The sequence below is a fragment of the Cephus cinctus genome, unplaced genomic scaffold (assembly GCF_000341935.2).
Source record: "Cephus cinctus unplaced genomic scaffold, Ccin1 Ccin1_scaffold0080, whole genome shotgun sequence".
Taxonomy (NCBI): Eukaryota; Metazoa; Arthropoda; class Insecta; order Hymenoptera; family Cephidae; genus Cephus; species Cephus cinctus.
This window is the reverse complement of record NW_014332821.1, coordinates 396,285-421,694: the sequence shown is the minus strand read 5'-3', so window position 1 is coordinate 421,694 and position 25,410 is coordinate 396,285. Positions and strand designations below refer to the sequence as shown.

Sequence of the window (25,410 nt, the reverse complement as noted above, 5' to 3'; positions counted from 1 at the left end):
TGTCATGTCAGTGAAAGATATCTGTGTCATTGTTGATTGTTGATTAGGTGTATGCAGAGCGTCGATGCGATTTAGTGTTTGTTGGAAGCTTCAATGGACGACGAATCGAAGAATAAAATGCTTCAGTGGAATTATGTATGTGGATCGATGGATCTCAAACTTTTTACAGTGTTATTATTCGACTTGATTGTTTTTTTTTCATAATCTGAACGACTCTGATCGCTGGTGCCTAATATAAAATATAGTGCACAAGTGCGAACTAATTATTAACTGTAAAGACTTACGTAAAAGTCTACCACGTGGAAGCTTTACTAATAGAGAGTACGACACCATGATCACGGAATGGGTATGCTTTTGGTTCTCATGCTAATCTAGCTATAGTAATTAACTACGGCTTTCGATTGATATATCAAAATTAATCCAGTGCGCTAAGATTAATGTGTAACTCGTGTAAAGTTTTTAGTGTTTTTTTTTTCTTAATTATTTCGCCAAATTATTTCAGTGCAATTGGCAATTTTTTTAAATATACGTTATATTTATTTTTGGAAATTTCTTGATTCCTGGAATGTCAATAAGTTGCGACAGTTTTTCTAAAAATTCAATATTACCCAATTCATCGTTTTTTCTTTATGATTTATTATCAGTATATTTCATGATCGATGATTTTTCATAGGCTTTTCAAAATCATTTGCTTTCTTGCATCGCTGATTATATATCATACATCCCAATATAAATTCTCCGAGAGTGTGAATAAATTGACGTCAAGCGAGGATTCTATTTTCGATGATATAATTTATATAAATAAATGAAATTGATGGCCAACGGCCTTCGACTGTTTCAGTGTCAATGCTTTTCAAGCAATGTCTCTGTTGACCTGACCCGATTCGATGAAATCTCTTTACTGTTACTTGGCCGCTTAATACTTGGTGTTTACTTTTTGTGGCGCAATTACAAATACCATGCAAAAGCATCCTCTGCTGTCGGTAAACGTCCTTCTGCTTCAGATAATTTTTATAAAGTGTAAAACTAGACGTGAAGTCATTCGCTCGCAACCGCTGCGTCGCTGATCTCACACTCGCCTGTAGATATCGTCCGTCTCATAACGAACAGCTGGAGAGACAAGCGATAAAAAGGAAAACATATATAAATAACAATCGGGACTCGTTAGTGCCAATACGTTTCCACGGTAATGTAAAACTCGTAGATAACTAAATTCTAGTTCACGGTTCGAAACAGTTGCTGTCTGATCAAATATGAGGATATCATTGGAAGTAGTTCGTAATTCAACCAAGTAGCGAGCAGACGAAATTTTTTCAAAATTTTTCCAAGCCATTTATCGCGGTATAATGGTTAAAAAATTTATTTCAATATTCAAATCGCCTTGCAGTTGGGCAACGTGCATTTGCTTTCGAATCCCATTGGTAAGTTACATCTGTTAATTACACAAGTACGTACATACAAAAGTGGCTCGACGAGGACTTTTTCTACTTTTAAATTAATAAGCCTCACGCATTCTAGTAGATTACGAGGTTAACATTGTCTCGCCTAACGTCCCTGATAATATTATCAGCTGTTTGTCGGACTCGAACGACGGAATTTCTATTATTGCCGATTACTTGATTATTCGATAGCTACGCGATTGCATACGTACTGTGAGAGTTGCAAATATAGCCAGTTTGAATAGCCACGCCCGGGTATCATTGCGTCTTGATCGTAATGCACGATTTTCTATTAACCGTATATCAACGATAACCCGAGTATTTGTAAACTCTCTCGTATTCAATTATAATTTTAATCAACGTATGCCGCTATATATTTTTAAACCCCAAGGTAAATGACAGTTCCCGTCGCAATCGATATACTCGAATTTTTCTAAGGGAAAGTACAGTCTATAATCAGACAGACGATCGTCTATACATTGTGTTACCAGTAAGAGATCGACAGGTTACGAAAGTTATTCGTCACTTCTCGACCGCATTGGCTTCTCGTCGAATGTCAATCTGACATAAGTAAACGCTGTAACGTACCGGTGAAACGTGTGAAGTCAATGGCGCAGTCCCAGATGTACGGTGGAAGTACGGAATAGTACTTGAAGGATTTGGAATTCGATTTCGAGAATATTTTATGCTTGCGTCATCCTGAGACAACGGTATGGTTCAACTAGATTATTAATTACAACGTGCTATCGTGAAAATTCTTATTCACTGTACCGTCGCCATCCTCCGGCTATGCGGATGGTGTCGACTATATAATTGAATTACATTTGACTAGCTTGCCTCTCACGTTTCTCGAAACATTTAAAAACGTTTAAAACTAGTTGTCTCTCGGCTTGTATATTATTCCTATAACGATATACCCAAGGTGGAGCACAAGGACGACTATATGCCCAAATGAAATGCTTTATTGTTCTAGTTCGTCGAACGGATGTGGTAGTGTACTATCAGGGACACCCGTTATATCCCCGTGACATATCATGGCTTACGTATCCCGTCGAACTGTCACGATTCCATGAAAAATGATTGTTAACAATTCACGATCCTCGTATCCACGTAATGTTCAGGTGAAAGTGTTAGTGGCTCCTTATGAGTATCTTTCTTGTATATGTTTCTTGTTAATCACTGTTCCTAAGAATGACACGTTCGCCAGTATATACTTATATGCACATATATTTCGGATCTATTGTAGGGTCATTATATAAGGGGTGGATCATTTCAATGGATGAAAAAATATTTTTAATGGTCTGTTCCAATTTTTTCTCTAACCACCTACACCGTCGTGCTCTTATGCCGTACGACAATGGAAGTAGTGCCACAGTTAAATATGCTATTGTTTTCCCAATAAGTCCGACCCGACGAATGCTTTTCGAATGACTAATGATTGTATTTTTTTGTGACCGTATACCTTTATACCACTTCCACTCCCTTGGCATAGGACGTAATAGGCCGTAGGCGAAATTCTTTTCGGCACTCGTTTCATTGCAAGTTCGCATCGCAGTCCGTTAACAAGGAGTATAATAATATCGTGGTGATAAGCTAGTGTGCAGCGACAACAGCATCCGATTGCTCTTGTCTCTTTGCTTCTGGAATGCCAATTTATATGTCGCGGTATGCGGTGTATATCGTGTCAGTACATTTGGACATTTTTTGAGGTAAAATATTTTTTAAATGAATATCGAGGACAAATATTTGTTAGTTTTTAATAATTTATTTTTTATTTTATTATTTCAACAAATTTTTTTAATTCATTTAGGCACATTGTTATGTATCGTGCGATGTCACGAAAATTATTTGTTATTCTGTAATGGTGAGGGGGGGGGGGGTTGATTAATTATTTACAAGGGGTAATTAAAATTCGCAAATTTTCCACAGTCTGATGTCTGTTGTCTTTGGACACGTTTATCATTCTCAAAGTATTTTCATTACACGAATAACCCATGGTAAACGCGATTGCGAGAAATGTCGAGCAAGAATGCGATTACGTAGAAGGAAGTAACGGAAAGACCTTGAATTACCTACTGAGCGAGGCTTTTAATATCGTTGGGCAAATTGCTACGGTGTTTTACGTTCGGCGTCTATCGTCTGACCATAATGCTTTCATGTTGTTTAACGCTCCCTAGATATTTATAGGATCTATTTTTATCATCTATTTTGGGAGTTTATGTCGTTGATACCGTGCCAACGTGATGCGACGAAAATAGAAAGATGGTGTGGGAAAGTATCGCGAAAAGACACTGTTGTTTAATTGTGGCCTTTTTAATTACGTTCCGAATGATAAGGGTCAAAGGGCATGCTTAATCAAGGAAGAGTTATGTACGTAAGAATTGCTGTGAGATCGATAAGAGTTTTGTTTGTAAACAGATTTGTTGAATTCCATGCTGTTGCCTGTGGATCAGTAAAGTGTTTAAGCTGAACTCATTAGTTGCCCCGTACAGTTTTTACCTTGGGTTATGCATTGTCGAAGTACGCGACATAACAGTAAGGCAAATGCATGCATATAACATAGGGCTACGAGCAAATTAGAAATCATAACATTCGCATTCAGTATACGAATTCGATTGAGCAATGCCACGGAGAGCCTAAGAGTTCACTGACACTGTGTGTATAGTTTTTAAAAATTATGAATCTTACATGTTCATAAAAATGTCGATTCTTTTCGTTTTAGCTGGACACATGGTTCGGTCGGCCGAAAAAATCGGGTCGTGGGGGTGGGGTCAGAGGTGGCACTGGCCACAACACTATCCCCCGCCCCCACTCTGGTGATGACTTCAATGAAATCGAACAGCAGGCATCCATCATTGAGAATATGGACGAGGAGACTATGAATGATAAGTTTGAAGAGATGCTGGTACGTACATTTTTTTTTGATACTGGGTCATTACGTTTTATGATGGTAATGTTGTTCTTCGTCTTTTTAAATTTAATTGTTGTTTTTTTCTTTCCTTCAGGCAAACATGAACTTAACAGAAGAGAAAAAGGAACCGTTGCGACAGCAACCGGAGGAAAAGAAGAGAGCGATGCTAGTCCTGCACTTTAAAGGCACCGTACAAGAAAACAAATCGAAGTTTGACAAACCGGCGGATTACATACAGTACCTGGCTCAACCTGATCTGAGCGTTAATAAAATCTACAATTGCATCGAATCTCTCAGGATTGCGCTCACGAATAATCCATTGAGTTGGGTTCAAGAATTTGGGACGAAAGGTCTTAAACAAGTTCTCGCCACACTTAACGAATGCTATCGAAAGTGAGTTTTTGTGTTTTTACTAGTAGATAACGTTAATCTGGATAAGCGCTATGAGATACTTTTAGGAATTATATCACATAATTCGATTCGAACACGATTCAATTGTGACACGGAGATATGAATGGTGCTATGCAATTGAAAATATAATACGCATCGGAAAACTAATTCTAATATTGTTCTATTGCAGTGCCTTCATATGTTACGATAGGTAACTGACAAATGTTTAATACTAGTTAGTGTTCTTCATTACGTTGAGTTGCGGCATATTTATTTTCATTTCGGCTTTGTGTCTGCATATCTTAGATGAAATCCGTCAAGCAACAGGATTTAAAGCGATAGATCTTTTTTAGTAGAAAACATTTTTATATTCATCCTTTGGTGCTTTAACAGCATAAGCCATTTATATGCACTTTTAGATTAAGTTTGACGTGCAAGTTTTTATTTGAATTTCAGGGAAAAAATGAGGTCTATTAATTATTTGCTTCTATCAGTTTTTAGAATCTGCATATTATGCTTCTTTCAACTGTCGCTCTCTTTTGTCTAACGTGCATTTCTAACGGACTGCATTTTATCTTCACAGCGACAATCGTTACGAACGAATACAGTACGAATGTATTCGTTGCCTAAAAGCTATAATGAACAATACCGTGGGAATAAAGGAGATGCTTGCACATCATGAAGCGCTGACGATAGTGGCAAGATCTTTGGAACCTAGTAAACCGTCAGTAATGCACGAAGCTGTAAAACTTCTTGGTGCGGTCTGCCTTATTTCAAGCGACAGCCACAAAAAAGTTCTGGATGCTATTACCATGAATGGAGAATTCAAGGGAAGAGAGAGGTTCCTACCAATTGTTCAGGGATTAATGAACAAGAAAAATGAGAATTTGAGGGTACGTATATGTAATCATAATAGATTCTAAAGGCTGTATTTGGATACGTTGAGTGAATAAAAATAATCGACCTACTTATTCACTAATATCTATTGGGTTGGCATGAAACTAATGAGACACTAGAAAATTCTACACATGTCTTTTTTTAAATTAATTGTTTTTTTATTGTATATACCCACAGAGCGGAAATATGTAGAATGTTCTACGACATACTAGAATATGGTCAAAAACAATTAATTTAAAAAAGGACATATGTCGAGTTTTCTAGGGTGTCTCATTACTTTGATGCCAACCCAATATGTATTTTTTTTCTTTATTCTATAAAATGCAAATGCTTTTATTTCTGCAGGTGGTATGTCTTCAACTCATCAATTCGATAATCTCATCCGCGGAAGACTTGGACTTCCGGTTGCACCTGCGAAACGAAATAATGCGAGTAGGACTAGCCGATATTCTCGAAACGTTGGAAGGAGACGAGTCTGAAGATTTGTCAACCCACTTGAAAATTTTTAACGACTACAAGGAGGAAGACTACGAGGAGTTTGTACAAAGATTTGATCATGTGAGGTTGGAATTAGATGACGTTAATGACTGTTTCGAAGTGGTGAAGAACATGGTGATGGATACCATGGCCGAGCCTTATTTCCTGTCCATTCTTCAACACCTACTCTTCATCAGAGACGATGCTTTAGTGAGGTCAGCAACACGTTATGTCATCGGTTACAGCAGAAACGCCTACTTCTTGACAAATTTAATAATTCACATGTATTTGTTTGCCTTATTTCAGGCCGGCTTATTATAAATTAATAGAGGAATGCGTGTCGCAAATCGTACTACACCGTTCGGGCTGTGATCCAGATTTTAGTGCAACGAAACGTTTTCAAATAGACGTTCAGCCACTGATCGATACATTAGTTGAAAAATCGAAGGCTGAGGATGACCGTCGCGTTGCAGAAATGACACAGAAATTAGAAGAAGCTATTGCTAGCAAACAGGAAACGGAGGCGAAATTGCAACATGCTGAAAATAAAATCAAAGAATTAGAACAAGGAACTGGTAGATCAGGGAATACGCCAGCTGTAAGTATCTACGGATTATATGATCGTATATCACTAAAAGTCATTCTCCATTATTTGTTTGTTAACGACTGAAAACCTTATCAATATTTTCATAATAGTAATTTCGTATATGAATACCTTCTTTATCGTTAAATAATTGTCTTCCTACAAATTATGGTTATTATGCTATTTCAGAAAGTTGGGGGTGGCCCCCCGCCTCCTCCTTTACCCGGTATGATTGGAGCACCTCCACCGCCTCCAATGCCTGGCATGGGTGGACCACCACCACCCCCCATGCCAGGTATGGGAGGCCCACCACCACCTCCAATGCCAGGAATGGGTGGTCCACCTCCACCACCAATGCCTGGAATGGGGGGTCCTCCGCCACCTCCTATGCCAGGTATGGGTGGTCCACCTCCACCTCCGATGATGGGAGGTCCCAGACCTCCAATGCCTTTAGCGGTTCAAGTGCTACCACACGGATTGAAACCCAAAAAGAAATGGGATTTGGAAGGTCCACTGAAGAGAGCCAATTGGAAGGCAGTAAGTATTTGTATTATATTGAATTAATACCCGAATACAATCGGAAGATAACAAAACCTCCTTCTTATCTTTATGAAATTAGGAAATGAAATTACCTGAAGTTTTGTTCTGCAGATTTTACCGCAAAGGCTCACAGAAAAGTCGTTCTGGGTAAAAGTACAAGAGGATAAACTCGCGAGTCCAGATATCCTCAAAGGTTTAGCTCAACAATTTGCTTCAAAACCATCAGGGCGGAAGATTGATGATGTTGTTGACAAGTGAGTAATTATAAAGTTGTACTCAATTAAAATCTTGTTATCTTACTACTAATTAGATTTTTCAAACTTTTTGCTAATTATTGGATAATACGTTGAGGTTTGTTCATTCCAGGTCTACTGGAACGAAAAAAGTTAAAGATCTTAAAGTTCTTGACGGAAAGGCAGCACAAAACATCTCTATTCTTCTTGGTGGAACACTGAAACACATGTCTTATGAGGAAGTTAAATCTTGCTTATTGAGATGCGAAGGTCCAGTAGTTTCAGATAACGTTTTGCAGGGATTATTACAGTATTTGCCGCCGCCTGATCAACTCACAAAGTTACAGACTTATAAAGAACAGTACGAGGATTTAACTGAAGCTGAACAGTTTTGTGTAACGGTAAATAAAATAATTAAGTATCAAGTAACGATTTTGCAAACGAAACAGTGCATTGTAACTGCTTTTGAATTCAAAAGAATTCAACATTCCTCTCACTGAATTCAACATACTTTTCACAGATATCAACCATTAAGAGGTTACAGCCAAGACTGAAATCATTAAGTTTTATGTTGCGTTATGAAGAATTAGTACAAGACGTGAAACCAGACATTGTAGCTGGTACTGCAGCCTGCGAAGAGGTGAAGAGTAGCAAGAAGTTTGCGAAAATTCTCGAATTAATTCTGTTACTTGGAAATTATATGAATTCTGGTTCGAAAAACGGTGAAGCTTTCGGCTTTGAAATTAGTTTTCTTACAAAGGTGCGAATCTTTCCGTCGTTATAAATCCAAAACGTTTGTGTCCTTTAAAATTAACAATATCAATTTTATTTTAGCTTACGAGTACGAAAGACGTAGATAATAAACAGACCCTCATGCATTATTTGGTAAATACGATAGAAAGAAAATTCCCTGAGTGTGTAAGCTTCTCTGAGGAATTGGCCCACGTCGACAGAGCAAGTCGTGTCTCGTTGGAACAAATACAAGGCACACTTCGTCAAATGGATGCAAACTTGCGCAATCTTGAGCAGGACCTTGCGAATTCAAAAGTTCCGCAAAGTAACGAAGACAAGTTCGTCGAAGTTATGACTGTATCCTTGACTTATGGACTCTATATCTTCCACGTTAATTAATCATTGAATTTTCTTTGAAAAATATTAATATATAAAAATTTGTTTTCCTTAATTTAATATCTTACAGCCATTCGCTAAGAAAGCTAGAGAGTCGTATGAGGTCATGCAAAATATGTTCAAGAATATGGACAGTCTCTACACGGACATTTCGGAATTCTTTGCTTTCGATAAGCAAAAATATACTATCGAAGAATTCTTTACTGATATTAAAACTTTTAAAGACAACTTCATGGTAAAGTCAGCTATTGTTTCATGCTAATAGCTTTTTTTCAACAATTTAGATGATAGTAATATTAGGATTCTTGACTAATGTCCTGTTGTGTACTTTAGCAAGCACAAAAGGAAATAATGAAGATACGAGAAGGAGAAGAGAAGCAAAGAAGGGCTCGGGAAGCTCGGGAGAAAGCGGAAGCGGAACGTGCTGCTCGTGCAGAACGGAAACGTGCGTTAGTTGATATGAATGCTCATGAGACGCAGGAAGGTGTCATGGATAGTCTGATGGAAGCTCTTCAAACAGGATCTGCGTTTAGCAGGCCAGATCAAAGACGTAAACGACAGACGCGTGCCGCTGGCGGTAAGTTTATTATTTCATTTTATCAGTAAGGATTGCTTAATTATAGGAATGGCTGACAAATATTTAAGAAAGAGATGTATGGAAAATTGTTATACGTATTATCCTATAGTGCAGGTAATAATATGAGACTCATTTCGAAGTGAACAAGAGAATTCGAATTCAGTAAATGATTCGTTAATATTTTACACAGATTATAAAGTACAGAATCAATGCAGTGTAAACTTTTGATATTATTTTCTTTTCTAGAAATCGTTTAAAATGGGTTGTCAGGTAGGATGAGTTCTGTAAGTCACAATATTGAATGTGTGTCTAACCCAGTGTCCAAATTTGTCATATGAATTTGTTGAAAAGATATTTTTAAAATAATCGAACATTTCTCAGAACAGGTATTAACGAGCCAATAATTAATACTTTATAAAAATCGAATAACCTTTGTTATTTACAACTGAATTAATTTCGTAATGTTCCTTGGGATATCGTCTTATGTCTGTTAATCACCATATAAAACTTACGATACCTGGTAGATCTTTTATAGTTATTTGCCTTAAAAATATTGTGTGCGCGTGTACCTTAATAATAAATAATACAATAATTTAGCCTAGATATATATGATGTTTGTTCCAACTCGTTCAATATTTTTTCATAAAAGTAGCTTATAATGGCGCTCACTTTCATAAGTGATCCCCAAATATAATACTCTATACTATATACTTTGTAAGATACAATAAAATATAACTTTTCTTTTCAGAATAACAGCTTATCATTTTATTTTGCAGCAAAAAGAAGAGCACAACTGAACCGGAGTCGATCGCGTACTGGACTGGTTGGAACCGGTTTATTAGGAAGAGAATTATCCACGTAAGTGAGATTGATTTTGGAAAGAATTATTAAACGATAATTCGACATGATAAAATATCGCATTCAATAAACAACTATTGTTGCAGAGAGCTCCTGAGCTATTCATAGCGAATAAAAGATTCCTGACTCCGTCCTAACTTTGATGCTGTGATGTTTTACGCTTGAGTCAAGCAAGCGTTTCGAAAAAACGCTGAAGCGAAGGTGATCGAAATAGGTGTTTCCAATTGGACAGTGTCCAATGAACGCACAATCCGTCATTAGATTCCGATAATTGATATACCACCGTAGGCCTCTTATAAATATTTTCAGCTGCAATTAAGCCTTCAGTTCAATCGGATCTATCGAAGTCTTCCCTGTGTTTCGCCGAGTGTCTGCCCACTTTGAATCTTGTATGTAAGCGTTAAAAATTTATTTAGTAAGATTATTGCAAACGCTTTTTGTGTATTTGATGAAGGGTAAGCTATACTTTTCTTATGATATTGTAAAAGGTAGCTTGGAAGAATGCCAGTTATCTAAAGGAATAGTGTGCGAAGTACTAGCTTCTATATATAAATGCATATTTATACCAGTACTTGTATTCACGAGCGAATATTAATATTGTAAGTAGTTCTCAGCGAACGGCATGTTTTACTGAATGCGAATGAATGACAAGGATGTAGTTTAAGCTGAAATTCACAACGAGGGATAAGGTATATACGTATGTGGCTGTCGTAGCCGCTAGATATTAAGGATAGCATTGTTACTGAAAAGAATCAATCTTTTTCCATCTACTTTATTTAATTTTATTTTTTGTAAATTCTTTTATGATAACTTGCACTCTTTCTCCTTCCACATACTTTACACTTTTCTGACTAATGCGAAAGTTATGTATATAGTGCAATTTACCAGCAGGTGTTTATCCTGCGCTGGCACAAATGCCTTTATTTTTTAACGAGAGAGAGCCTTTTATATTTTTTATGAAAAGTAATTTTTTTCTTTGCATTCAGCTATAATCTTGACGGTCGCGGTTAGATTATGCAAGGCGATTAAATACAATTTTCTCGGTATAATGTATATGAACGCGCAACATGTCAATTGCTATTGCAAGCTGAATATGAACTGCCACGACTTGTTTCAGGCACGACTGTACTGATTAACTAAATTCGAATATATAAAAGTCTAATTACTAATACGATTTGTAATTGTCTTTTTTAAAAGAAAGATTGTAAATCTCATACTGCCAGATATACCTTATACACAATATCTCTATAACATCTGGTTATTGTGCCAAATTTAGTAGGAAAACAAAGTATTTGGTAGTGCTGTCAGTCAATCTATTAATTCATGAGTACAATATAAGCATGGCGTTTGAAAAAAAATTCGATACTGTTGTTCAAAAAAGAAAGAAGTGTATATAGAGCTTATTCGATTCTGTGAAAGTTTCTAGTATAAACTTACGATCGTGCCTACAATTTAATCTGTTGTAATAATAAATTTATTTTTTGAATCTCAAAACCAACTATTGTTTCTATTATAGTTGCTATGGGCGGCAAAAGAATATTGTATCTATAGTGTGAATATCAATTTAGAATAAATTATTAGAATACAATTAATTCACACGTTCATGGCGTTTTATCCTTTTGTTAATACCTGTCTACCTTATATATGTATGTATATATGTCGATAGTTATCGTCAGTATGATTTAATTTGAATTTACGACAGAAATTTGTTCTCAGAATTTCATTTGTAAATGATCTATTTGTGTAAACTTTTAGGAGAAATCGTAAGTAACGTATTATTTGTTGGATTTTAGCTCAATAATTATTAAACACTTGTTTCAATTCATGAAAGCTCTGATAAGTGATCGACCTATTGTGAAAAGCATAAAAAATGATATTAAATTCCGTATGATGGCAGCAGCTGTTTAAGCTATCGTCGTGTATGTGAGCATGTAACACAGTCAAACATAGTTTAGGCAATTTCATGGGCAATTTAACAATTTTTTAAATATGTGTGGCGTTGTTTTGCAATGGAGGCAGATGGAGAGTAGAGATGAGAGTTGAGATACTTGTTATGTATTGAAGTTGTTTTGAGTTGTGTATGCTTAAGAAAGAATAATTTGTTGATTTCATGAGAAGTATTGTTTGTATAATATAAATTGTGTAGAGGTACCAACATTTAGCGATGCTGTTCAACTGTGTTTGTGTAGAATATGAAGTTTATTATGTGACGTAGAACGTTGATAAACAGTGATCAGTGAATTAGTTGCAAACAAACGGTGAGAGATTAATTTCTCTGAATCAGGACTCAAAATGCAACAAGAGGGAACGCCAAGATTCTTGAAATTTCACCAAGGAAGCGTCAGGGGTGTTGCTTTTAGTCCACGGGTATTATGTCACTATAATGGGAAATATTTATTTTTAGCATTACCAATCTAATCACCATTTAGTTAGAATAAATTTTATTCGTTACCCAATAAAAATATTGTCATGCTTTAATAATTAGATTGTGCGACCATTATACAGTGGTTTGTTGTATACTATTTTCTGACACTATACTCAGTGTGCATAATCCAATCTTTTGTTTTCAGGACAGGTATTTGTTTTGTTCAGGAGGGTACGATGGCAAGGTTAATCTTTATTCTGCACTGCGCATGGAGTGGCTACTGGACTACCAGATTGAATTGATGCCGCAGATGAACAATGTCAACGCAGTTCGTTTTACTTCGGATGGCTCCAGGGTGTGCTTAGAGTCTCATTGTATCGATATACTAATCTAGAACATCAAGTTCAGAGTTAAAATCATAGCGTCGAGACTATAAACATTAAGATTTTATAATTGTAAGTTCGATATACAAGGTGCTATAAAGTCTGGTTCTTTGGCTATTGAACACTAATTTATGAATTAATGCTATGATATTCCTGATTATTACTAGATATTATGTCTTAGTTACAATGATCTATAATGATGCTTCATTGTTATATTCTTTATGTACCATTTTCCTGAAGATATCTTAACCGATTCTCAATGCTTCAGATCGTGGCTGCTACAAATGCACGAAGGTTAGTAGTGATTGACGTTGAAACAGGAGATCGACTGTTGGCCTACGATAACTGCGCTTTCAGTGGTAGAGACAGAACAGGCCTAGCCACTGATCCTTCTGGACCAAATTTGGCAATATCAGTTGCTGTTAATGGTAAAGGCCTTACTCTGGTGGACTTGCGGATGCCATTACCTCTTGATTATGTAAATGATGTATGTCTGTAGATAAAAACTATTATTATACATATATTTTCTATGTCAACTAATGCGTTAGCGCATCAGTCATTGTGTTTGACACATACATTACAATCCGTTTATTAGAACATTATTTAAGAATATTTTCCAGTTCTTGCAAAATACTAACGGTCGATTGTTTGCCATTTGTAGCTGCATGGTTCGATTATAAGAGACATATGTTTTGTACCTTCGTCATGGCCTTGGCAGAATTCAATTTTAACCGGAAGTTCTGATGGTACCTGTAAAGTGTCCTCTCCTGATGGACGTGTGCTACATGCATTCCAAACTGGACACGCAGTAAACACTGTATGCATCACTCCAGAACCCTTTACTCGTAACGCTGCAGATGGATTTTGCAGTAAGTGTCATAGTTTCAAAATATAATATTTTACATCACATGTTACTATTGAGAGTATACGAGAGAGTTTAGTTTCCTTTGACAGATCTGACTATTCATTGAGGTCAACTTCCTGTAATACATAGCATATGCTTGAAGAACAATTTCATCCGTTTATAAGACTCAATGACACTTCCGGTATTTCACGTTCAGTGATTAACTTCTATTGCAAAAAATTTACAACTTTGTTGAACATTAGTATTCCTTTTAATAAATCCCTTTTTCTTATTCGATTTAAATATACTTTAATAATAACTGTATTAATATGATTTTACCGACCGTCATAAAAATGTGCATTATATTTAATTAAAAGGCTTGATAATGAGTGGTGGGGATCTTGTCTCGTCATATGTACCAGACTCTGGTGTACAAGAATTTCTTAAGGAACACAAAGATTCTCCTATTTGGAAACTGAGATATACTTCAAATGGCAGCACGTTGTATTCTGTATGCGATGGAGGTATTTTAAGAAGGTACAGAAGGTATCCTGATCACCACGAATATCTTGGTGAAGTTTATCGACATAGGGGAGATATTCAGGACTTGGATGTATCACCGTATGACGAATGTATCCTTTTGCGTGGTACCTTCATTATTATGCATATAATAGATATACGTACTATTAAATTGATATAAACGATCCTTAAGTTAAGTACTAGACATTATTACCGCTTCTAAGGATCGCAGTGTTGGAGTGCTTCTTCTGGGTTCACCAAATCACGGTTTCACTGAGTACATAGATTTGACATGATACTATAATTATCGGATTCCGTCCCAAAATTTGTTTTACAATGGGTAGTACGCATTAAGCGTATTAATACTGCATGTTATGTAATTAATTAGATTAACTGATCGGTATAGAGTGGCTGCACCGATGATAGCAACTCGTGTTAATTTTACGAATTGAATAATTGTTAAAATCTCTTATAATGCCTTACACACGACTTCTTGAGTGTATGGCGTATTTATATTTTGTACAAAGTAAAAGAATTTTTACTATATAACATTACTTGATTGTTCTCGGGATTTGTGGATGTGTTAGGTAACATCATACTTCGACCTTACATGATAATGATAATTAATCTCTATTTGATTTCTAAATATAACTTTCTAAAATTCTAGCTTTACACAAACAAAACTTCAGAAAATCTGATACAACATTTCTATTGATTTCGTTTGGGGATTGATTTTTCATTATTCTGAATATTATTTATATTTATTTTAAACTGTCAAGAATGTTTTTTTTACTTGTTCTCAACGATGAAAATATTTCATTCTACAAATAATAATACAAGTGTACTGTTCAGTATTTAAGTTGATAAATAATTTGTTGCAGTTTCATTAAGTGTATTTAATGAAAACATGTTGCACCATTTAAAACGTGCTTAGTAATTTGCAGTATCTAGTTCAATGTCGAAAACAATTATGACAATCAAAGAAAAAAGTAAGTAAGTAAATGATAACTATTTTCTTGGCGGACACTTTCTCTTGAAATTATTCTCCTATGCAAAGATAAGTAAAAACTAGAAAGTGCTTAATGTTTTATTTTGGGGCAAAAAGAAATGCGCTAAAGCTGGTTCAGTTACTGTTTACTGCCAGAATTCTATTATTTACCATATTTTTGTTCTTAAACAATGTACAATCACGGTAATAAATTCATAAAGCAAAACAATCCGAAAAATTGTATTGCACAGTATTTTATGTATTTAAACCTGAGCCATATGAAAGTCTATCATAAAATAATTGTCCATATATGAATGATGTATATGAGTAAAATTGATCAACGAAATGTACATAAACGTAGTTGGAAAAATGTCGACAAAAATGTACTCAAATTTTGTCTTGCTCAAACGTTTATTCTCAGTTCTTTACCAACGACTGTTTTAAAATCATGTTCTTAAATAATTTACTTTTTATTGCAGTTTATGTGGTATATATACTGTGTTCGGAAGAACTTTTTAATCTACGTGAGGAAGTAGTTACGCGCCTATCGCTGACTTATAATGACATGCTGTAGATAGGGGTACTATAGTCTGGTTTTTGTTCATCATGCAAAGGTAAATGAACTTGCCATGCTTTAAATATAATGAGAATATTTATTGCGGTAACACCTGGCAAGCAGGATGATTTAAAAATTCTTAGCAATCGGCAACACTGTCGTATGCGGTCTACCTCTTTTTTCGGCATACACAAACAAAAAGCATAGTAATTTTGCACCTGCAATACTAGTTGTTTCGTGTTAAAAGTTTAGAATTATTTCATTAATTCTGACGGCTATTTTATGAATTTCATAATGAAAGTTTGATAAAGCATTTTATAACATTAAATAGAAAAGTACTCATTTAATATGCTCTTCTGTTTCAACGTTTGAAAAAGTTCCTTTTACACTGTCTTAAAATAATACTTAGAAAAGTTCTTAAATTTTACTAAATTCTATCCCCTCTATCACTCAGTTACGCAGCAGGAAGTTATATTAGTGCGAGACTTATAATATGTGTCATTATCGCCTTTACTTCCAGTTGCGTTCTGGATACTACTGCGGAACTATTAGTATCGTATGGGAGTGCAAGTGGTACGTTAAGTGTATTGAATGAAAATTAATTTTAAAGAAATTGAAGCACGCCAATCGATTTCTTGCGAGTATTATCCGAAAATTTAAAATCGATGATTGAATTAGCCGTGGATCGCTACTGAATTCATGTAACATGTGCTATTACTCCAATCTGCATAAAGCGTGTTTAAAGAAGTGCTGAAAAATAATATTTAAAACTAATACAATACGAATTTGAACGTTTAATCATATTAATAAAAAAGCAAAAATCTCAGAAATAAAGTATTTCAAATTCTAGATATTCCTTGTAGCTCAAGAACGCCGCTGGCGTTGCTTTGTAAAAGAAAAACATCAGAAAGCTTCTCCCCTTACCTGTCTTAAGAAAAAAAGCACATGTCTTAAGTGTATTTTCAAGAGCATCGCCAGACTTTATGTATACGTGTAGTAATTACCTTTTGGTACTTAAAAAGAAATGTATGTCTGATAATATAAATAATTAATCTTATACAAATCGTAGCATCTCGAACTTAGATCGATAGTCGTCGATCCGTTTATACTGATATGGGAAGCACGTAATTGTCGGTCATTATAAATTTATGATAAACCTCATAGGCCAAGGCCGTGGGTGTAAATTTACATGGTTATTAAGACATGACATAAGTTAATGAAAGAGTAATGAATCAAGTTAATCAACACCCTGGGACATGTTAAAGTCTCTCAATAGTTGAAAGCCTTGCCGTCGTGGCAACAGTGGTGATGGTGATTGTGGTGGTGATTAAGTTCTTGATAATGAGGATGGTTTACTATAATTAGAAACCGAGGTAATGAACAAGACCAGTAAGGTCGCACTATCGTATTCTATAGTGCACCTAATAATTAGACTAGCTTAGGAATTATTATTTATTTCCGTTATGCATGATTAAACACAAAATTAATATATTCTTTATCCTACGTTTCAAGTCAAAATTGTTTGTGCTGACATCCAATTCTAAATTTCTAATTTCAGTGATCTACTTGCAATTAGTTCCTGTTATTGATTCAAGTCAAGTTTGCTTTATTGAATAAGTGCTGAGAGGACGTTCTCATTAGAGTATATTGGTAATTAATGTCTTGTTATACTTTCTCATAAGCTTTCCCTATACTTGAATAATAAAATACCAGCTGTGTAAGGATTTGAACAAGCGTAAAACAAAGCCTACCTAATCTAACTTGAAATTTTTTTGTTCCAATTCTGATTAACTTCATACTTCTTAAGAATTTTCTTTCTATTTACATATTCTACTATGTAATAAACTTTGTAATTAAATTATTGTACTATTGTGCGATTGTATGTCGCCAACTGGTATTCAAGTGTTAAGAGTTCAATCTGCACAAAGATATAATTGTCACAAATGCAATAGCCTTTAATTCCATTGTTTCTTAACCTTCAACAATAGTGAACTTTATGGAGCTTTCATTGCGGTAACCTAAAAGAGAAAGGAATTATGAGAAACACTATTTTGCACGAAGAGAAAAAATATATCATTTTCGACTTACCTTAACACGTGTTACGATAAGAACAATGATGAAGTGATACCATGCTACTTTTTCTCAACGTGTCATAATACGCAGGTGTGAAAAATATTTCGTGATGAATCCTAATAAAAATACCCAAATATCATCCACGTCTCAATGGATTCAAAACTCAATGGTAAACTTTAATCTCACTCTCGTTCCCCGTAATGGCATAATGAATTTTAACGTAATTCCGACAAAGGGACATCCGGACGTGAGTTATCGCGTGAAGTGCGTAAACGTCGAGAGCGAACGTGTTTTTCGTGACATATCAATCACGCAGCAGTCATCGAACAGGACGCAAAATGTCGATGTCTGTGAAAATTTATTTCCAACAGCACGCAAGAGAAGTATGCGTAATTTAATAAGACAGACATTCGATACTCCAGATTTTATGGAATTGAATAAGAAGCCTATACGTCGAGTGGATAAGAATGATCAAGTCAATTCCGATATTGTAATAGATAAAGGATTTAGGTCAAAATACGAGAATCGTAATTTACCTGTAGTAAATTCCAGTAACAAGTTGGGAGAGGATACAAGAATTTTGAGAGGTTATAAGGTAATTGAACAGTTTTCGAAAATTTGTCTAAAAAACATTTTTTGTTTAATTTATCACTATTTAATTAATGTCACACACACATGCATATATGTACATATATCGCTCTCAGGAGTATCCTCAACCATTGGTGAAGACTACGAAGAATAACGAAGTGATGATCATATCCCTAGTTGATCAGTTACTGATGGACATTTATGGTCTTCACGGTAGCGAGAAAGGACGCTCGGGAAGTGAGTCGACGGCTTCGTCCTTCACAGCTAAACCTTGCCATCCTCACTTGCAAAGAGCACGTCTCTTGTTGAAACGTAAGAAAATATAAGTATAATAAAAAGATATTATTCTATAATGTAACCCTTTAAAAATCGAACGTTACGAATAGTTATTTTTAATTTAAAAGAGCTGTGAGGTTGGATGGAAGAAGGGCAGGGTAGGGGGAGCAGACGGTTAAAATATGTATGTTCTTTTAAAAAATTATTTCTGTGACAATTAAATCCTACGATTTTGTTCAGAAAGTACGTCAACCCCTAAACTTTGATGTATCTCGGTCTTGCCACAGAGTGGTGAGAGCGTCGGTTCTTAAAGGGTTAATTATTGCGGCTCTTAACAATTTTTTTCCCCGGGTGTGACCACGGCTTATAAATCTGCAATATTTATAATGTTGCTTCATAACGCAGAAAAAAATTGCTTTGAGAACTTTTCTATGGTCTCTGCCTTGAGGATTTTACTTCGCAGAGAAAAAGAAATGATATACGGGAATAATGCAAGAAAAATACGCGTCGTTATCACACCTGAATCACGAAACACTTGTGAGCCACTTCTTGGTGGCTTCGTAATTTGTAGCTTTTCAAGCTACTTTCTAGCCATCCTTCGTTTCCTTTTTCTCTTGTATTTTATTTGTTCGTCTGTCAAGGTTTTCTATTTGAGTGTATGTACACGACAGACGACTGGCTTTCAAAGAGAATGAAGTTGTACTCGATCCATTATAAAAATATGTATGTACACAGATGCAATATGTGCTGTTCATATTTCATAGCATATATATATATATATTTACAAATGTCAATAATAAATGGCGCGCACAATGGAAGGTACGCGCTTGCGAGTCTTCAATATTGGAAGCCTTTTGTATAGCAAAGCATCATATACACGTATATTTATGTATAGAATTATCCAGGACAAACGCACCAACTGAAATTAGTATTGTGTATTTAAGTGAAGAGAGTATCTTCTGACGTCTTAGAGGCCATTTTATTAAATCTTTTTGGAGATTTATATAAGGCTAGGACTCGTATGAGCCTCTCAGCAGCCGAGGAATAAAGTAAACCAATTTTTTGGGATCGTGAAAATGATGATATAAAAATCTCCAAAGAGATTTAATTAAATCGCCTTTAAGACGTCAACTCTTTTCACTTAACTACACAATAATTATTGAAGGTCGACATTTCTTAAAATCATTGAATATAGTATGTTCATTTTATTTTTATAGCAGAACCAACTGCAGCTGGTGCATTTTGTATTGACTCACCCTATATTGTAATAATTTACATACATACAGATTATCATTTGTATAAATCGTGTTTTTGTCTTCTAAGTCAATTAAAATATCTTTTTATTGCTCTTTTCAATTTGTTTTATATTTCGTCGGCTCTGTATTGATATTTTATAGAATTCTGTTACCGTTCACTATTGTTTCTAGGTAATTTTATTCCTGAATATCTTCAGACGGTATTGGATTACTCTCTGGTCGCGAAATCCAGACTTGATTTGACTGACAGTAAAAATTTCGAGATACTTTTGTTCGTGTTGATTTTATACTTTTGGAATATATAAATAAAGTTGACGCATGCAATTATTTGTAGTCGAATATAGAAAAAAATTATGTTCAATAAGAACGTGTATTAAAATGCCTAGAAGGGAAAGCGGAGGGAAAAGAATAGTCATGGAGAAAAAAGCTGGAGGGAAAGCTGTTTAAGTGGGAGTCATTGGTAGATATTTTGGTTGAGCTGGTGACAAAGAGTCATAAAAACGGGTATAAGTGCGTGGGGCGTCTGAGACCCACCCAGCTTACAATTAGTGCTTTTCAAATGGAGAGTGAAATTGCGCAACCATTCCTGGGTTAAAGGTAGACAGGCTACATAGGAATGTAAGCGTACTATAACTCTTAGTTACGATACTGGCAGTATCTGGTTAACTTATGCTTTGTTTTTTATCTACATTCACTTCAATGGCAGGGGTGGGTTTAGTTATTAAAGTTGACTACGAAGGTTATAGGTTGCTGTGGTGGGTTAGGATAGGTTGGAATGGTTAGTGACCGTAATGGGTTAGATTAGCCTGGTATAGGTTAGAAAATGGGTAATAAAAATTAAAAGATTTTTTGAAAGCATTTGGTCATGTGATTAGACTCAGGAAAGCTGTTAGTGTTATTGAACATATTAAAACGTACTGTATATAGTAAGCATACATTTGTTTCTATCAGGTTCTTGTGACCTTTTTTCCACGGTTATATTTCTCACAGCATTTCTTCCTACGCCCATTTCTAGCAGGTGCAAAGCTTACAGTTGTAAAATTTCTATTTTTCGATTGCTATGGGATTTTCATGTGCGTACAGAAATTTATAGTATATCGTGATGGTATGTATAGGGTCGGTAGGAAAAGTACTGGCACATTCCGTTCTTTGCATGTCTTTTGGCTTCTGTGAAGTAATTTTAAAAAATGAGGTATGCGTATACCTTCTTTTACTTTATGTAAAAAATTCAATTTTTGCCCGAAGTTTCCAGTTCGCTTTTACGAAAATTTAATGGATGATGAATGGGAAAAATGGATTTTAAACACATTTATTCTAGAATTGTTAAGTAACGAGGTATTGAGGGTGCACAGAAAATATTCGCTTAAATAGAAGGAATGTCCAGTGTAGATTAAAGCGAAAGGAATATCGTGAAAGTTTTGTTTACCGAGAAAAATAATTTGCACGTATTATCATCGTATTTACACAGAATAATTAAAAGTGAATTTTTAGATGCATGTAAAAAAGAAAATTAACGTCTTTCGGTAAATTTTTTGATTTTTTAAATAATTCAAACATTTTACATCACTTGCACTTATGAAACTCAACCGAATGTCTTGAGTGGGCATATAGTACTTTAATATACAACAATATAATGTTATATAATTTTACTAAACATTTGTATATCTATATAAGATGGAAGATTTCACGTGAAAAAAATATCTACCAATGAGTGCAGACGAGACAGTCAGGTGACCTCATTGACTTCGAGGAGAAGGATCTTGCACAGACTTCAAGTATCACCCTTTCTCACTAGACGAAGTACTTGTTTTATCTCCCTCTACAGCAAACCCCTTCAATTTAGCTACTTAGAAGCGTATGTATATATACACCTGACTATATATTAAAGTTAATATATAGTACAATAATATTAAAGTTGGCCTTATGCTGCTACGAATATGCTATCCCGTGCAGTGATACTGATTTTCTTTGGTGTAACGTATTTACGCGAAATCATCTGTTTGCCGTAAAAAAACAATGTACGTAACACAATAATAATTATAATGACGTATCATTAACGTGACAATACAATATTTTTCGACCTGTATTTTCGTCGGCAGTTGAAATATTGTATGAAAAAAAAAAAAAAAAAAAACGGTTCTTTTTCATGAATAATTTATTATCCATCCCTCCCCAACCCCCCATCCACTACTACGCTTGATTAAGTATTAACAAACGTTCGTTGAAAAACAAAAGATAAAAGGTCTGTGGAATTTGTATCTTTATAAAATATTTTTATTCTTTGTGTGGAAATACTGAAAACGCGTGGATATTATTCAGAAAGCACATTTTGGTTGCTGCTAATTGTACGAGAGACACAGTATGAAAGTATGGCGTGTGGTATTGGCATTATTGGAGATATAAATAAAATAGGTTTTTTTTTGTTGCGATCTGCTTTATTTTCACATGTTATAGATTTATTCAACAATAGTAGGATATTATTTACTCGTGTTAGAGCAGAACCTTTGATTAAACCACCTTTTTCAAGTTATTTTCTTATCATTCCATTTTATTTATGAAAACCCGTGATGCAGTTTTCCTAGTGCAGAACAAATATGACGCAAAGCTTTAGCTTGGATCGAGAGCTTGGATTATACATACAGGAGTGGCGTATGTGTCCAAGCGTTTTATTTGGTTTAACGTTCGCACAGAAGTAAACTTTTAAACAAATATATAAATAAGCTTCTAGTGTCGTGTGGTAGAATTATCCTTAAGTTTGGTTATACGTGTTGTTTATGTGAATATAGGAGACTCCGTGTAATTGTAAGGGCGTCGTGGTCTTATTGAGTTACATAGAAAGTGCTGAAAATTTGTTTGACATCTTCCTATATAGAGATTCCTGGGAAGTAACGTTTCCGTTATATGTTTTTACCAGAAAAAAAAACCCCCATCAAAAATGTTTTTCAGGAATACACATCAAATTATAGGATATGAGGGTCGTGAAATTTGGTATTCAATAGAACGTTGAGCATGTTATAACCTAAAAATGAAAAATTGAAATTTGCAACAGTGCCACTAGAAATTCCTATGATAACGGAGTGCAGGCGTTTCTGCAAAAATGTATTATTATTTATATATGCCACTTCGATATGGAATAATTGACAAAACAGGGTGGTGGGGAGGAACGCAATTTTTTTGACGTGTAACATAGTAGAAATCGCACGTATCATACGCCCTGCAATTCTTACTTATTTGTTAACAAAAATATTTGTTAACCTAACCTAACAAAAATACTGTATCCCTGATTGTATAATATCAACGAAACTGCATGCACTTTTAAAAAAAATGAATTTCGTCTTATTTATAACTTTTATTATTGGAGATTGAATGGTGACTATCGAAGCTTTGCAGTAACTGTAAAGGGGAACTCGAGTGCAACGTAAATATACAGGGTGTTTAAGAAGTAGTGATCCAATTGAAAAACAAGTGATATGTGTGTAGAAAATAATAGAAAATCAACAAGTAATTTTGTTCAATTGGAGCGTCTTTTTTAGAATAATTACAGTCAAAGTTCGTTCGTTCGTTCGCGCAGCCTATTTGAGTTAAAGGGCTCAGTTACTGAAGAGTGAATTTTCACCATAATTGGCTTCCCCCATCACTCGATAAACAGCCAATGGCGAGGCGGCGTAAAATGACAAGGTTGTCTCATTGCTACCAATAAAAGTAGTATTTTGACTGAGGTTATTATTGTTCATTAACAATAACGTTGTTGAGTTTAACGAGAGTATCCGAGAGCAATTGATTCGCGATAAAGAAAATACATTTAACAGCGCATCGATTATCGATGCACCAGTAAGATTGAAGGACTCTAGGATGAAAAGAAAAAAATATACATGTATCTCACTTGGTACGGTAACTCTATTGGGCCTTCGGGAACTCAAATATATTGCTGATACACGCACGTTAAAATTATAGTATATCGTCCTGACACTATGCTGCCTTCATACCTTGTTATAAAATAAACCATATCAATTTCTCTTTGACACGATACGCTAATGTTGATCCTATTTATCATTTTAATGTAGATGAAACGGAACTACGTATCTTGGTGAGAATTTTGCAAGGACACGTCAACCATGCCGGAGGATTACTGATACGACAGCTGCGTCGACGAGATTATCTTCTTGCAAAGCGCGACAAGCTATACGACGTCATAACGGCTCATCTTCAGGCGCGCAGTGAAAAAAGAAGTAAGCACAGCAGACTCTTAACTTTGTATACTGCACTTTATATTCCCTTAGCCTGCTCCACGTTACACGAACCCCGTCTCAATTGAAAGTATGCAAATAGTATATTATTGAGTATGCCAATAATTTAATATTATATGTAGATACTCATAAGAGTATCGAAGTATAATAAGATTTTTTATTCAGATTAAAATTAAAATTTTTCGATGGGCACGAACAATATTTAATTCGACGTCATATATGATATTTTATAGAAATTATGGTATCTTTAAAGAACTGGATATTTCACTTTAGTCAAGGTGAATGTATGCTCAATTATATTTTGTAGTATATTCGTTGACGCGACCATGTGTATTTATTTATGGCAGTATGGTACATTACAATGCTAATATAATGGGTCGACCATGTACTAATATTTATATGGTGCAGTACGTGCGAGAAATTATATTAACCCGTATGGAAAATATGACCCAAAAGCCATTGAAGAGCTTTTCTTACAGCTGCAAATTGAATTTCGAAATTTTCCAATCGCCAACATAACATTCTTTTATGGGAGATCGTTATGGTAAGGTAGTACTCATTGTTGTAGTTCTTTATTATTCGTATTAAATTATACAGGCCAGTTTTTCGTGTCGTAAAACAATTAATGAGCTGTTAACGTTGGCTTAACAAAACTATTGTCATTTATTTCATATAAAAAAAATCAATCTCAAAGAGTAACACAGGTGGGTATGGAAAATAGACGAAATAGAATTTAAACGTTTTGAATCCCCTTAAAATGGGATGTATTAACTCATGAAAAAATAAATTACTTATTATTTATGAAAACATAAAACAAAAAAACGGCTATTTCAAAAAATATTATTACGCAAGTGCATTAAATTTATGTGGTCTGTCACGCATATTTTATTGTATATTAAATTTATGTTTTATGATCATCAGTGCTTTAGTATCGACATAATCTGAAAAAAGGCCATGACGTCACTGTTTCTAGAACAATTGATACTCCGACACGGATCGTTGTGCTTTCGTTTTATCTTGGTCTGTTGGGATTTATGTATGCAAACGTTATGTTTAGGAAATTGCGCGTGGTTATATGTATACAACGTCGCATTCACATCGATGCGACGAATGAACATCGTCGGATGTTGGTTGAAGAAATACAAAATTTATATCGAAATAAAACAAAATAAAGGTAGCATTTAAAACTTATGACGGAAATTATTTTGTACGGATGTTATATGCATCAGTCATTACTACTTCAGTGATACGTTGGCGATTACGTCACAGTGGAATAATTTTT

At 35.0% G+C, this 25,410-nt stretch overlaps 3 protein-coding genes across 21 annotated transcripts in view; all 3 read left to right on the top strand.

The window, feature by feature from the left end:
* Positions 1–11,527, top strand: part of LOC107271077 (protein diaphanous) — a 28,668-nt gene extending 17,141 nt beyond the window's left edge. For 6 of the 14 annotated variants that reach the window (XM_025088707.1, XM_025088704.1, XM_025088685.1 and 3 more), the window contains 15 exons: positions 4,162–4,344; positions 4,445–4,743; positions 4,931–4,951; positions 5,324–5,633; positions 5,983–6,329; positions 6,421–6,712; positions 6,887–7,234; positions 7,349–7,491; positions 7,604–7,871; positions 7,991–8,230; positions 8,305–8,559; positions 8,669–8,833; positions 8,932–9,175; positions 9,952–10,033; positions 10,120–11,527. In XM_025088707.1, the coding sequence (XP_024944475.1) occupies positions 4,162–4,344; positions 4,445–4,743; positions 4,931–4,951; positions 5,324–5,633; positions 5,983–6,329; positions 6,421–6,712; positions 6,887–7,234; positions 7,349–7,491; positions 7,604–7,871; positions 7,991–8,230; positions 8,305–8,559; positions 8,669–8,833; positions 8,932–9,175; positions 9,952–10,033; positions 10,120–10,141 (3,219 nt within the window). In that variant the 3' untranslated portion in view covers positions 10,142–11,527. Of the gene's footprint in view, positions 1–47; positions 136–245; positions 347–2,500; positions 2,561–3,091; positions 3,149–4,161; positions 4,345–4,444; positions 4,744–4,930; positions 4,952–5,323; positions 5,634–5,982; positions 6,330–6,420; positions 6,713–6,886; positions 7,235–7,348; positions 7,492–7,603; positions 7,872–7,990; positions 8,231–8,304; positions 8,560–8,668; positions 8,834–8,931; positions 9,176–9,421; positions 9,446–9,951; positions 10,034–10,119 lie in introns of those variants that run through there. The other 8 variants (XM_015746706.2, XM_015746729.2, XM_025088691.1 and 5 more) reach the window with 6 other exon arrangements.
* Positions 11,528–11,799: 272 nt separating this feature from the next.
* LOC107271143 lies at positions 11,800–15,361 on the top strand. Of its 4 annotated transcripts, XM_015746797.2 has the most exons (7): positions 11,801–12,400; positions 12,604–12,753; positions 13,050–13,075; positions 13,139–13,268; positions 13,443–13,650; positions 14,003–14,257; positions 14,349–15,361. In XM_015746797.2, the coding sequence occupies exons 1-7, from the start codon at positions 12,326–12,328 to the stop codon at positions 14,438–14,440; spliced, it is 936 nt and encodes a 311-aa protein (XP_015602283.1). In that variant the 5' UTR covers positions 11,801–12,325; the 3' UTR covers positions 14,441–15,361. The 4 variants fall into 4 exon arrangements, with proteins under 4 accessions (XP_024944498.1, XP_015602283.1, XP_015602273.1 ...); XM_025088730.1 differs by having other exon boundaries at positions 11,800–12,291; positions 13,050–13,268; XM_015746787.2 differs by having other exon boundaries at positions 11,806–12,400; positions 13,050–13,268.
* A 1,578-nt stretch (positions 15,362–16,939) lies between these two features.
* LOC107271044 overlaps positions 16,940–25,410 on the top strand; it is a 36,286-nt gene continuing 27,815 nt past the window's right edge. Inside the window, exons 1-4 of one of the 3 annotated variants that reach the window (XM_025088665.1) lie at positions 16,940–17,061; positions 17,677–18,356; positions 18,466–18,661; positions 23,946–24,110. In XM_025088665.1, coding sequence (XP_024944433.1) covers positions 17,871–18,356; positions 18,466–18,661; positions 23,946–24,110 — 847 coding nt within the window. In that variant the 5' untranslated portion in view covers positions 16,940–17,061; positions 17,677–17,870. Of the gene's footprint in view, positions 17,062–17,249; positions 17,339–17,670; positions 18,357–18,465; positions 18,662–23,945; positions 24,111–25,410 lie in introns of those variants that run through there. The other 2 variants (XM_025088663.1, XM_025088668.1) reach the window with 2 other exon arrangements.